The 14,412-nt window shown below is 34.8% G+C and overlaps 3 protein-coding genes across 10 annotated transcripts in view; all 3 read right to left on the bottom strand.

The window, feature by feature from the left end:
- LOC107639165 (tRNase Z TRZ1) overlaps positions 1-2,340 on the bottom strand; it is a 10,943-nt gene extending 8,603 nt beyond the window's left edge. For 2 of the 6 annotated variants that reach the window (XM_016342602.2, XM_021121063.1), the window contains exons 1-4: positions 2,100-2,340; positions 851-1,096; positions 487-572; positions 200-319 (exon numbers count right to left, since the gene is read on the bottom strand). The gene's annotated coding sequence lies outside the window, so the exon portion shown is untranslated. Of the gene's footprint in view, positions 1-199; positions 320-486; positions 728-850; positions 1,097-2,099 lie in introns of those variants that run through there. The other 4 variants (XM_016342603.2, XM_021121062.1, XM_016342605.2 and 1 more) reach the window with 4 other exon arrangements.
- The window catches only part of LOC107639164 (U3 small nucleolar ribonucleoprotein protein IMP4), a 24,717-nt gene extending 22,168 nt beyond the window's left edge, over positions 1-2,549 (bottom strand). The window contains exon 1 of the mRNA XM_021121059.1: positions 2,339-2,549. The gene's annotated coding sequence lies outside the window, so the exon portion shown is untranslated. The remainder of the gene's footprint in view (positions 1-2,338) is intronic.
- LOC107639166 lies at positions 4,861-9,240 on the bottom strand. Of its 3 annotated transcripts, none has more exons than XM_021121066.1 (3): positions 7,890-8,157; positions 5,688-6,822; positions 4,861-5,353 (listed from the first exon to the last, which is right to left on the bottom strand). In XM_021121066.1, exons 2-3 carry the CDS (start codon positions 5,811-5,813, stop codon positions 5,105-5,107), a joined length of 375 nt encoding a protein of 124 aa, XP_020976725.1. In that variant the 5' UTR covers positions 5,814-6,822; positions 7,890-8,157; the 3' UTR covers positions 4,861-5,104. The 3 variants fall into 3 exon arrangements, with proteins under 3 accessions (XP_020976725.1, XP_016198094.1, XP_020976726.1); XM_016342608.2 differs by lacking the exon at positions 4,861-5,353 and adding an exon at positions 8,778-9,240 and having other exon boundaries at positions 6,566-6,822; positions 7,890-8,211; XM_021121067.1 differs by lacking the exons at positions 4,861-5,353; positions 5,688-6,822 and adding exons at positions 6,894-7,385; positions 8,778-9,240 and having other exon boundaries at positions 7,890-8,211.

Below are 14,412 nucleotides of genomic sequence, written 5' to 3'. Positions count from 1 at the left end.
AATTAGTCCATAATTTATTATTAAAAATCACAAACAAATTCAAACATCAAAGTTTATAACTAAAAAAAAAAAAATCAAAACGCACATAAATAACAAACACAAACTTACCCAGAAAATCATCACATCAGCAACAAAAATTCAGAATCACAAAAAAATTCTAATTAAAGTAATCAGCAAACATTTGAAAACACAAACTTACACAAGAAATTTCTAATTAGCTTCTCCAATATTCTGGCAACAAGCATCAAGAATCACATCCGCATATGAACCAATCTCAAACATTTTTTCCAAGATGTCCAAAACAAACCATCCCCTGCCCCTGAAAATCGAATAAGGGAAAGAAATTTACCAATGATTGACCAACTTCTATTTTAACATTCAAACCTTCTAAACAGTTCTCATAAAAAATTAGTACAACCTCAAAGAAGAAACTACAAGTCTAAAACCCAACTTCATGTTTCAGTTGCAGTTACAACAACAGCATACCTTCACCTCCGGCGACCAATGATCAATGGCACTCAGCGAACTAGGAATCACAAATCCACAAAACTTGCCCAAAAGAGGATAATAACCTATGACAACAAAACCAATTCAAACCTAGCTCAATTCTCAGTGCATCACAAAGGGACAAAATAGAACCAAGGTTCATTCTTTTATCTTCCCCTTTGTGGTTGAACAACAATAAAATCTCTGTAACACTAGTTGCTCTGGAGAAACAAACCATACTCTAAATGAATCATATTAAAACATAAGTAGCACCCTTTTCTACAAAATGCGCTTTACAATTTAAAAGAAAAAAAAAACATGATTTTGCCAATTATGCTGAATTCAATTGATACTCAATTTGAACCTTTTCGAACTGCAATCTGAGAGGCGATGTCGGCGATTGCAAGGCTTCTGAGAGGGAGGATTCAACGGGAGGGAGACAGCGACGACAACGTCTGCCAAGTGGCTGGAAGGCGACGATTGCGACGGCAATGAAGGCGAGAGCGAGGAAAGCGAAAACGGACAAGCTTTTGCAGGCGAAGTGAAGGAGACGACGGCGGAGAAGGGGAATGCGGCGGCTGGGTAGGAGGAGAGCACAGCTGGCAGATAGCTGGGAGAGGAAGAAAATGATTTCAGAGAGTGACGTGAGTGCGTTTAGGCATAGTTATCAAAACTGAACCGGTAATTGACCCGGTCATACGACCGGATCACCGGATTACTGGTTCAACCGGTGGGTTGCTAATTCACCCGGTTGACCCGGTCATAATTAAATAAAAAATCTAAAATTATAAAAATAAAATTAAAATGAAAAATTAAAACTTAAAATGTATGTCTTCATAAATATATTACTAACAATCAAATATCAATTCTAAGACATAACAAATGATGCAAAAAATAATAATAAACTAGTCAATAGTACAAAATACTTTCTCAATTTAAAGAACAAGAAAAAACAAAAGATAACAATCAGTAAATCAAATTTAAGAGGTGATCTAAAAGTCGGTATCTATATCTTCATAAAGCAAATTTGAAGCCTGACCAACATTTCCTTCATTTTGATTTGCATCTATATCTACATTTGTGTATCTTTCACAAATCGATACAAAAAATAATTAATTCATAATAATACAAACAGAAAGTATGGGACAATAATTTAACTGAACAATTGCAGAGAGCATGAACTTCATTTTCAACAACAAATTCAACTATAATAATTTTTAGCTACAAAAGATTTATCTCGAGATGATTTACAGATTTACAACAACAAAAAATTTAGATAAGTGATTATTTCAGCAAGGCAACAATAGATTCAATATCCAGTGATAGATAATAGGTAACAAATTCAACATGATTTACAGATTTACAACAACAAAAATATTTAACTAAGTGATTATTCAGCAAAACAGCACCAAATTCAAGGTTCAATAAACTCAGTAATGATTATCGGCTAAGTGATTATTTTGGCAAGTCAACAACAAATTCAAGGTTCATGATAATCCGCAACAAATTTCAGCAACAAATTCAACTTTCAACAACAAATTACTTTCAGCAACAAAATCAAAGTGCAGGGATGCAGCAACAAAATTGAAACAGAAAGAATAGGGGGAACTCACCAAATCAGGTTGCGCAAAGAAAGCTGACGACCAAGGAGAAGCTGATGGCGAGGGAGAAGCTGACGGCAAGGCTCGAAGCAAGAAGACGACAAAAATTTTGTTACCGGCGACGAAGAGCGCAGGGAAGGCAGAGATCGAGACCAGGTGCGAGACAGAGACCGTGAGAAGCAAGAAGACGACGACAACCACCACCCGAGGGACCAGATGCGGTTCCGTCTGCTTCTGCCGCCGGCTAAGCGAGCACAGGGAAGGGAGAGCTTGAGCTGACGAGAGCTTGACAGACCGGAGACGAGAGGTGAGAGACCGGAGATGAGACAAGCTGACGAGAGCTTGAGATCGTGGGAGAGAGTGACGAGAAACTGAGAAAGAGAGTCTGAGAGAGGAGATAGCGTTGGGGGCTGCGGGTGATCTGTAGCAACTACGGCTTCAGAGAGGGAAAGGGGAAAAAAGGGGGAGGGGCGATGGAACGCTTCATTGAAAAAAAAAAAACCATGACCCTGTCCGGGTCAAATAAACCGGTCGAGTCGCCACTTTGACGAAAACCGGCCGGGTCAACCTGGGGTTCAGCGAGTTTGATGCATGATCGGTACAACGAGTGGTTCGGCCCGACCAGATAATTGGGTGACCGAATTTCTGGTCGAATCGGCCGAACCGGATTCGATAACTATGGTTTAGAGTGAGATTGTTTGAGAGGAACTGTTTCTTCTTTTTTTAAAAAAAACTTCAAACGACATCGCTTTTAGGGTTTTAACTCTGAGCCGAAAATCTTAAAAAAACTGGTTCGACTCATACAGTTTATTTAACAGTTAACTGCTAATTCAACCGATTTTTTCTTTGGTTTTTTGTTAAGTGATTTCTTATGTCATTGAATTTACTGAAAAATTAGTTTTCGATTAACTTAGTCAAACCGATTTTCAAAACTATGGTTTGGAGTTTAAAATTTTTAATTAAATTCTTGTAATAAAATCAATTTAAATTGGTCGAGTGATTATGTTGTCCGCTTAAACAATTGTTTGGGGTTTGAATTTCACCTTAAAAAGCTCAATTCCATTTTTTCTATCTACGAAAAGAGTTCGAGAGCTTATCTTCTGATATTTGAGAATTTTTTTCCCCATTTTTGTACACTTAAAAAATTAAGGAAATTTATATTTTATTTTTTCTAGTTTTATTCTATTTCATATTTTTAATGATAAAAAAGTGAAGTGTGTGCTTGTGGATTCATTTTTGAGGTTTCCATAGTGTTAGATAAACAAAAAGAATTCTATATAATTTGACCTTAAAATTCTTAATAGAAACATTTTTTGTGTAACTTAATAAGCTAAACAAAAAATAAGAAAGAAAACAAAAGTCAAGAACTACTTAAATAGAGAGACGGTTCTACTTAAGACTATTTTCAAATTCGTCACAAGGAGAGAAAAAGTTCTACTTGATGGAGTTATAACTCCATCACCATCTTTGTCATAGTGTCCGCCACCATATTTGCATCTCTCATAATCAAACTAAACTCAACACATCAAATCCAATGCATAATATCTTTTATTTTGAGCACCAACGGATCAATAAACCCAAAACTATCTTGATGATTAGTAGCAAAATTAAATGCCTCTTCACAATCCGTCTTCTAAATAACATCTTATTGACCCGCATTCCAAGCTAGCAAATAATTTTCCTTACTATTACTCTTAATCATTCTTAAACATCTTCTTTGTCAACACTCGTTACAATCTCTCATAATGCAAGCAAAACCAATATTATCACCGGAGCCAAAATAACTAGTATCACAATTAATCTTAAAAGTACCTACAGATGGAAGATTCAAAAAATCACTTAGAATAGAAAGGAGGAACATATGTTGTAATTCGAAAACACTTCTAAACTCCTTTGCTAAAGTCAGACAAATCACTTTTTTCGGAGGCCAAGTCTCATGAGGATTAAAGATGTCATTATTCCTTACTTGCCATATCTGCCAAAGTTCTGAAAAGAACCTAAACGGATTCTTTCTGCTATGATACAAGAACTAGTTCTTTAAATCCAAATGTTGACAAGAAATATCCAACCTGTGATACAAACTAAGCTATCGGACAATTTCGAATACAATATAAAACTGACTAGAAAGGCATCTTGGGCACCTATCCGATAATAAAATTCCTCTTCTGAAGCGAAAATTTATAGTAGGAAGAGTCTCACTAAGACACAACCAAGTCAAAAACTTGTGTTTTTCTAGAATAAGCTGGCGTCAAAGCCAAAGCCAATTCCCCACTCCTCCTAACTAAAAAGCTACTTACACAACCACAAGTAACCATTGCGTGAGTCATAGACTTTGGATGTAACCCCAAACCAATGCCAACCCGCTTTCGGACCCCGTTTGCACATCTAGATTATAAAAAAGAATGTTATCTTTCAAATTTTGAGATGCAGGGAAATAAAGAGTCTCCAAATGCCACATATCAACTGACCAGATATCCTAGTTTGAATAAAAAATGTGAAACATAATCTATCTCATAAGATAATTGCTCTTCTCTCTTCTAGCTAGAAAAAATTTTGGTTCAAATTCTCAATACACCAAGCAAATTCATCTTTCAATATTTTTTAAGCCTTGCAAAGGCTCTTCCAAATATGAGAGTTCTTGTTCCTAGGACAATCAAAACAGTCATTTTGAAATGATTGGTATTTGATATCCAACAATTAAACCTATAACTTGGTTAGCTGATAGGAGTAATATAAGCATGTTTAAAATTTTTTTTTTTTTTACAATGAGCAATTGCTAACGTTAAATTATTAATATGTATAAGCAAATCCAACTTCAACAGGTTTGCCTCACTTCTTTCATTTTCTTTGGGGTACATTATGACAATGAAGCTTGAATCTAAACTATTCCTAGTGGCTCACCTGTTAGGTTTGCTTCACTTTCATTATACAACAAAAAACACTATATATTATATAACCTTCTGTTAAAAAAAATAAATAAAATAAAATGAAATGGTACTAAAAAATCTCTTAATTATTCAACCTTTTCCCCTTAACTTAGCTATGGGCACAAATATAACACATGGTTCCTTTGCACCCTTTGCTCTGTGGTTTTGAACGTCAATTAATTTAACCTTCATGCTATCTAGTTTAGCCTTCACTTTGCTAAGTCTTTCAAATTCCAACTCTGCTGCCTTAGAGTCTCCTCCAAACACAAATTCCATCTTTCTTTTCTTTTCTTGTAACAGCTTCTTCAAGCCAACATCATCACTCTCTTCTTCCAAGTCCTGAAAAGATAATGTGAAAATTTTCGAATTATGGTCCTTCTTCAAGCCAACATCATCAAGGCATCTATGCTTGTAAGGGGTAATCCAATCCAATCCAATTCAATTAAAACCATTAAACCGATTAGAACTGCAAAAATTTGGATTGAATTTGATCTTACTTTTAACATACTACATGGATTGGATAGAATTTCAGATTTGATTTTCAACAAAATCTTTACTTTCATCTTATTATGCACTCAGTTTATTGCTTTGCCAGAGTTTGTTTGTGCAGAAAGTTACTTCCAAAGCACCAAAATGCATACAGAATGTGAGATTTGTGATAATAGGTAAGTACCTTGTTGCCATTTTCTGCTGTCTTAGCAGGAGATATTTCCGGTTGCCTTTTTTTCCAAATACTGCCAGATGACTTCACTTTCTGTCTATCGATAACACCGTTACCATTATTCGGTGAATGAACCATTGCAATTTAGAGGCCATTGATTTCTGCAAAATCTCATCTTCTTCCACATTTTGTAAACTGGAACCCTTCGAGGTCTTACACAACAAACTCAAAGGCAGCTCTCCTCCTTCGACTTGATGCTGAACAAAACTCACTCATGTCAGAGTTATTACAAATTCAAACTAGTATCCAATAGCATAACATGATACTAAATCCTTAAGTCTTCACAAGCTTAATGTTCCGAGAACAATTCAAGGTTTGACAACATCCTAGTTTACACTTCACTGCAAATTTATCAGTGCCTCTAGAAAAAATCATCAATCACAATTTGTCCTACTTCTTACTCTCAGACAACTATTCAAATCAAAGTGTCATTGTTGCATCCCGGTGAAAATATTTGCAGCATATTAACATAAACTGTTCCTGGTGAAAATATTTGCAGCATATTAACATAAATGTAATGATGGATTAATTAACCAATAGTATTAGATTGATTTTAAATTATATGGGCCATTTCCTTTGGTGTCTAAATTATATGGACCATTTATTAATATTATAAGCATGCTTCATCAACCCATTACACCCTATACCTATATTTGTCCAATTTTCACACTATCAAATTCAATATTTTTACCATATTGTCGCTGAATGAATTTGTTCAACGTATGAATCACATTTAACTAATCCTTTGTTGGATTCTCATGCCCCTATTCCAATCATTATTTTTGGTTTAGAAAAAAAAAATCACGTGAAGAGGACTCAGCCTAGGAAGAGACCAAGAAATATGTTCACCTTCCACAAATTCCATTGTCACTTTAAACGCAAGGGAAACAAGAAATATGTCCACCTTTTGCAGATTCAGTTAACATTTTAAATGCAAGGAAACCCTGTATTGTATCAAATAAAACTTATTTAACCATCTAAGCGCTGAAATACATTGAAGGCAACAGCATTGTTAAGCCTTGATTTTTCAGATTTTCAAACAAAATGATTATGCAAGCCGACCATCTCCAACTCAACAACCAGGAACCTGCAAATGCAGAAATCAATTGTCATATATCAACAACCACATCAAAAAAATAAAAAGATAAAAAATAAACACGTCATGAAACTATTGAGATTCAAAACATAATCATCTGCGCAAACAGAACGTTTTGAACTTTGGACACAGCGAGGGCTCTGCTACACTATGAAGTTCTGATACACAATCAGTTTTTATCATTTATCCCACACTATAGTAAATATTTGAAAAATAACGCATTTCAGCCCCCCACCGATTTCATTGTCATGTCATTGTCTATACCCAATAAAAACTTCTAAATCTGAAAATTTTGGAGCAAACAGAAGGATCTAAGAGAACCGGTGATTTGTGAGTTGGATAACTAAAAGTGCTGCACCCTTTATTGGAAAGAAACGGCAAACAATGTTATTAAACAGCATCATAGTTAATATGTAAATTCCGAACCCTAAACAACATGCCCATAATTTCAAACACAGAGGAGGAAGAGTCATACAGCAGCTAAAACTAAAAACGTGTGCTAGGAAAATATCACAAATTGTGTATTTTGGTACAATTATAGCTCAACCAATCATCTGCAGGAATAAAATAATATCAATTGTTTAGAACAACTATTTATAAGTCCACAAACACATGAAACATAATAAATTCTAATAGAAAGACATGGCCTCCAAAAGTCAAAATGCACCATCATATCAAAACTAAGTATAACTCTATTCTCATACACAATTGCAGCAACGGTATCAATGTAAATTTCACTACATCAAAATCCAATCCACCACTGCATCTTTGACTCTTGAGATGCTTGCTGATAGAAAAGGTCAAACACTTCCACTAATCTATCCAAGTCTGGCATTGACTAGCACAGTAAGAATCCTCTTCAATCACACTTTACCAAAATCAAACCCTAAGGCTTGTAGTTAATTCTACAAATACATCTCACCCACGGAAATTATCCCCATTTCTACCCACATATAAAGCACCTAACACAATCAACCCTAAAATTACCAACAACCAACCGAATTCTAGATCTATCTACACCACAAACCCTAAAACCAAGAAAAAAGATTAAAAAGTACCGATTGGAGATCAATGGTGGGCGGCGGCGGAACCGTGTGCCTTAGCGAGGCGCTCGTGCTCAAGGTGCTCGTAGTGACGGCGCTCCTCGGGAAGATTAACGAGGTAGGACAAAACCATGCCGCCGAAGCAAACATGGTAGAGTGGATCAGGAGAACTGGTTTCGATGTACTTGGTGTAGTAGTTATCCAAGCCACGGTTAAAGGAGTTCTTGATGTAATCGAGAGATAACTTGGGCTTGATGTAGTTGGGAAGCTCCTTCACCTTCAAACCCCTTATCTCGTTGACGAACTTCCTCAGCGCCATTTGGTATCCTCAAAAACCCTAGAAAGTTGGGGGAGATTGAGAATAAAATGCTGATTCTTGATAATACTATTCTTTTGTGCTATCATTCTGTACTATTCTTGATAAAATAATTCATAATAATACAAATAGAAAGTATGGGACAACAATTTAACTGAACAATTGCAGAGAGCATGAACCTCATTTTCAACAACAAATTCAACTATAATAATTTTTAGCGACAAAAGATTTATCTCAAGAGATGATTCACAGATTTACAACAAAAAAAAAAAATTTAGATAAGTGATTATTTCAGCAAGGCGACAATAGATTCAATCTCCAGTGATAGATAATAAATAACAAATTCAACATGATTTACAGATTTACAACAACAAAAATATGCACCAAATTCAAGGTTCAATAAACTCAGTAATATTTTCGGCAACAAACAAACTTAAGTTAAGTGATTATTTTGGCAAGTCAACAACAAATTCAAGGTTCATGATAATCAGTAACAAACTTCATCAACACATTCAACTTTCAGCAACAAAATAAAAGTGCAGTGATGCAGCAACAAAATTGAAACAGAAAGAACAGGGGGAACTCACCAAATCGGGTTGCGCGAAGAAAGATGACGGCGAAGGAGAAGCTGATGGCGAGGGAGAAGCTGACGGCAAGGCTCGAAGCAAGAAGAGGACAACGAAGACCAGCCCACCGGGATCTGTTGCCTCTGCTACCGGCGACGAAGAGCGCAGGGAAGGGAGAGATCGAGACCAGGTGCGAGACAGAAACCGTGAGAAGCAAGAAAACGACGACCACCACCACCCGAGGGACCAGATGCAGTTTCGTCTGCTTCTGCCGCCGGCGAAGCGAGCGCAGGGAAGGAGAGCTTGACAGACCGGAGACGAGAGGTGAGAGACCGGAGATGAGACGAGCTGACGAGAGCTTGAGCTCGTGGGAGAGAGTGACGAGAAACTGAGAAAGAGAGTCTGAGAGAGGAGATAGCGTTGGGGGCTCGGGGTGATCTTCAGTAATTACTAATTAGACTCAGTTTGATTGATGTACATCACGAGACATAAACACAAAGATATAAATATTAAAGATATGAACATAAAATATTTATATTTGTGTACTGTGTGAATTTATTAAAAGATTAATTAAAATTTAAATAAAAAAATTAAATATACAATTTTTTTTGAAAAAAATAAAAAGATAAATTTGATTGTAAAATCTAAAAGAGGAAGAGAAAAAGAAAGGTTTAGAAAGATAAAAAGACAAATTTTAAAAATCCAATAAGGATAAAAGAGTAAAAAATCAGTGTCTCACAAGTTGTCTCAGTGTCTCACCAAATTAGAAGTACACAAATTTATTGTCTCGTCTCCTGCCGTGTCCTACGAAAATCTGTGTCTCACCAAATCAAACAGTAGATATGTGTCACCGTATCCATGTCTTATTGAGACATATACATCAACCAAACACTATCTTAGGGCTTTAGAAAGGAAAAGGCGAGGGGATGGGGGATGGAACGGTTCATTGAAAAAAAACATGACCCTGTCCGGGTCAAATAAACCGGTCGAGTCGCCATTTTAATAAAAATCGACTGGGTCCATCCGAATTTCAACGGGCTTGATGCATGATTGGTACAACGAGTGGTTCGACTCGACCAAATGATTGGATAACCGAATTTTTGGTCAAACTGACCAAGTCGAACCGAACTTGATAACTATGTTTGCCGGTTTTGCTCACATGGGTGGGTTTGTTGAATATATAACTCCAGAAATATGTGGCCCAGATCCAATAATATGACCCAGTTTTCTACCTCATTTTTCTCTCAATTCTAGGAGAATCACAAAAATTGGGTTAATACTCAAAATCGTCCTTGAAAGATCATACAATCTCCATTTTCGTTCCTGAATGATTTTTTTTAAATCACGTTCGTCCTTTCGTTAACTTTCTCACGCTATCGTTAACAATCTGCTGACCTGAAACGTGAAGTGGCAATATGAATTACACCTGGCATGCTGTGTGTGTTGCTGATGAGGTATATTTAGTAAAATGTATCAATTTAGTCCCTGAATCTCAATTAAATAAACCTTAATTTCCATCTTTCCATGAACATGATGCATTACTTGAGTGTTGTTGCAGATCCAACAGCTCTTGAGGGAGGAGAAAATCAATTTCGGCGCCATGATGAAACGGAAGTGGAGGTCTTGGTGGTGGGTTGCCATTACACTCACATGGTAGCTATGCTTCGAATTCGTCCATGCGAAGAAGAAGAAAAAACGATGAGGAAATGAGAAACCTGTTGTATTATCAACCACCGCAACTTTTTCTTTAGGTAAATAGTTCTATAGTTTAACTACTTCATACTTTATTGTATATGTTTTCTCATTTACTGATCAAATCCCATTAAGATGTAATTACAAAAAAGACCTTCCTTTTCTATCATTATGTTTTAGTCATTAAGATCTTCACTAACTGCATAACATAAACCAGTGCAAAGTTTCAAGGTCCTCAAATTTAGTGCAATTAGTTCCAACTTATTACTTGTATGTTTAGCAACCATTTTGCTACTATAAAATAGAACACATCTAAATTAGGATAAAAATTAAAAAGAGCGAACAGACACTCACTCTATGATTGAAAAATTAACTGATTTAATGATTCATGAAAATGTACGGCTTACTTCATTTACAATGTTGTCATAATTACATTTTAACAAATATCTGGTTTTTTTTCATTTTGTACATACTTTATAGGGAGCTAAGGAAAATACTCCTACCTTTAGCTTGGATAGAGTTGAAAAAGGTGAATATGTAGTTGATTTTCATGTCCACTTATTCCTGTTACAAACCTTCTATGTTTGTGTTGCCATTTTGCATGGCATTTCCACTTGTAGTCTTGTAGGGTGGGAGAAAAATCAACCATTATCTCAATGTAATTCACTGGAAATGCTTATGAGGGAAGAAGCAGAGCTTTTTATGCAATCAAAGGAGAAGAACAAGACTCTACCTTATGTAATGATGCCACCTTTTTTTTCTATTGCACGAGTATAACAGAAATGGGAGCTACAGATTCTACATATCTAAAGTATAAAGAGAGTTAATATTCAGAATAACCATCCGAGTACTAAGGATAATAAACATCTCATGTCATAAAATCACTCATCCCAAAAGCTTAAGCTGATTTTGGGGTTTACCAAGGATCGAATTCTTGACCTTTTAAATCTAGAGCTCTAATATCATGTCATGATACTACTCATCCCAGAAGCTTACACTGATGAAAAAAGGTAACACTAATAGTTATATCTCTAATACTCCCTAAACCTCCATTGTGCGCATTGTATAAATATTTCATTGGCTCCCCATATTTTTCTTATAAAATAACATGTCATGCTCACTTTATGTGTTAAGATATTGAAAAGTTATTGAAGTTTTTTTTAAGACTAATGCATGTAATAATAACAAACTTAAAAATCATATTTGAAATAGACATGATTTAATTGTTGCTTTATTTTGGTGATTTAATTTAATTTTTTTATTTAAAAAATTTTAATATCAGTGACTCTAATATCTTGGCACATAAGGTTAGCATAACATATTTTATAATAAGATAAGTACTTTAAAATTTTTCAACTTAAAAATGTCAATAGATACTCGTGTGACGCAGGATAATTCTCTTTTGCTTTTTATTTTTGTGTAAAATAATAAAAAAAAAAAGATAAATAGGTTTTTAATCTTTGGCTCTACAGATATTTTTATTTTCGAAAATTAAAAAATATATTTAGATCCCTGACTTTTAAAAAAATTAGACATTGAGATCCTTTTATTTAATAGAGTCCGTTAAATTCAATGAAAAATCTGACCTGACTCCCATGGAACTGACCTAGTCGTTACAGTGTCTTATGTGGAAGGAGAATTTTTAAAATGGGATAAATTAGTCTTTCCTTCTTCAAAATGATGTCGTTTTGAATAGTGCCCCTCCAATTCAAAGGCTCGTCTCTTCCCACTGTCATCATACACTGCTGCAACTTTCACAACCATCCCCTCACTTATGCTCATACTCCTTATTATTACAAATTTTTAGTCTTATAATCTCGAAGAATGAAAAATGAATATTCTCAAGAACCATCCCAAAAAGAAGAAAAGTGGGTGGTGTATTGAGATCGTGGTGGAGATAAATAGGCATATGCGACTATCAAGAGTGACAACTTCAAAACCAACATTTTCATATGAGTTTCTAACTTCATCTGCAAAAAAGAAGAAATAATTACATGATTTTGATAACCATGGCATGAATTCATAGAAACGAAGAAGAATTTGGGAAGTTACGAGTGTAGAAGCCCTGGAGCTTAAAGTTTAGATGGAAAGTTTTGAGGGACTCGAAGACTCTGATTATGAGAATGCCTTTTTTAACACCCTGCAATTGAATGATAAGTCGAATCAGGAATTAGATGATGATGACTCACAGGGGTACCGATGACAAGGAAGCATTTGTTGGGAGCGGCCATTGTTCTTCTGACTTTGTTGTTGTGCCAATGGCATCGGAAATAGAAAGTAAGAGTGATAATTTTTCTTATGTAATGCTATTGGACTGAATTTGACCACCGCTTGTGGCGGTGTTGGTGCCAAATCTGCCATTGGAGGAGGGAAAGCAAGCTTCGACAAAAAGAAGAAAAAGAAGAACAAGAACAAAAACCTAACGAATATGAGGAAAACCCCTCCACCGACGAGCAGCACAACACATGAGCACTAGAGTAGCAGCAGCGAATAGGGTAGCACACAAACAGTAGCAGTAGAGAGGAGCAGACGCAGGACCAAAAGATCTTTAAAGAAAGGGGTACTCACCAAACGGGGTCGTTTTGAAGGAGGGAGACTAATTTGTCCTCGTTTTGAAAACTCTACTTCCACATTAGACACGGTAACGGCCAGGTCAGTTCAACGGGAGTTAGGTCAAATTTTTCCGTTAAGTTTAATAGACCCTATTTAATAGAGTATCTTAGATGTTTGATTTTTTAAGAGGTCAGTGACCTAAATGTATTTTCCAATTTTCAAAAACGAAAATGTCTACAGAACAAAAAATCAGAGACCTATTTATTCTTTTCTCAAAATAATATCTCTTCTTGATTTATTTTTGTTGAGAGTGTACATTTTATTATCCTCGTAAAAAGACGAATATTTACGAATATATGTTATCTTTTATTTTATTTATTTTTTAATATTAACATGGCATTGCAGTAACATCATCATACATGCATGGTTAAAAAGTTCAAAAGCAAATTTATTTCTAAGAAAACTAAGATAAAGAATTTTTCCTAAACTAAATACAAATATAGACACCTAATATTTTTAGGAATTTGTTTATTTTTTATATTCTGACGGTGTAACAATATTTTATACAATCGTGTAATTACATTTGTTTTTTTAGATGACCATTCACACAGTTAATATAAAATATAATTATTTTTTTATATAATTATTTTTTTATGTAATATTACATAATTAAATGCATATATAAAATTATTTTATACTGAAAGTATATCAAAATTAAATTTTATTTATACTCTAAAATACTCACATCAAAATCCACCGATATTGTTTTTGTTATTTATTTATTTATCCTTTTAAATTTATACTAAAAAATCCATTACTATAAGCAATAGATTCGGCATCAATCATGAAAGTTTAGTTGCTAGCAAGGTATAACACCAAAGTATAGTGGTCATTTTGGTAATATAACTTGAACAAAAAAACCAAAAAGAACTCACTTTTTTTCTATTCTTGAAATCAACCAACGAATTATGCAGAAAGTTTCGTCCAATGTAACATAATTTTCTCGTCAAATTGACAAGTTAGTTGACACCAGAACTACTTAAAAGTACCAAAATACCCCTCACAAGAGATAGAACATTAAAACAAACAAACAAACAAAAAGAAATTAAAAGAGAAAATTCACATAAAATCACATACACACCCACGTTCCTCATCCTTGTTTCTTCTTCTTGGATCGATCATCTCTATTTCCTTCTTCATCAAAAATCATAAAAAGGAAACCATTAATGGGAACACGCTTCAGACAGGCCGTTGGAGCTATCAAGGACTCTACCACGGTTGGCCTTGCCAAAGTTAATAGTGATTACAAGGTAATTAATTAATTAATTAATTAATTAATCTTCCCATATTCATATTATCATTTGTTTTTTAATTTCTTCTATTTTGTATTGGTTATGGTGATTATTGTGTT

Source organism: Arachis ipaensis, chromosome B04 (assembly GCF_000816755.2).
Source record: "Arachis ipaensis cultivar K30076 chromosome B04, Araip1.1, whole genome shotgun sequence".
In the NCBI taxonomy this organism is placed as follows: domain Eukaryota; kingdom Viridiplantae; phylum Streptophyta; class Magnoliopsida; order Fabales; family Fabaceae; genus Arachis; species Arachis ipaensis.
This window is presented reverse-complemented; position numbering and strand designations above follow the sequence as displayed.

Excerpts from the sequence above, each read along its gene's own strand:
- LOC107639166 (XM_021121066.1), bottom strand. The coding sequence starts at position 5,813 with ATGGTTCATTCACCGAATAATGGTAACGGTGTTATCGATAGACAGAAA. Across the intron at positions 5,354-5,687 it reads CAGCAGAAAATGGCAACAAG|GACTTGGAAGAAGAGAGTGA; the intron begins GTACTTACCTAT and ends TTATCTTTTCAG.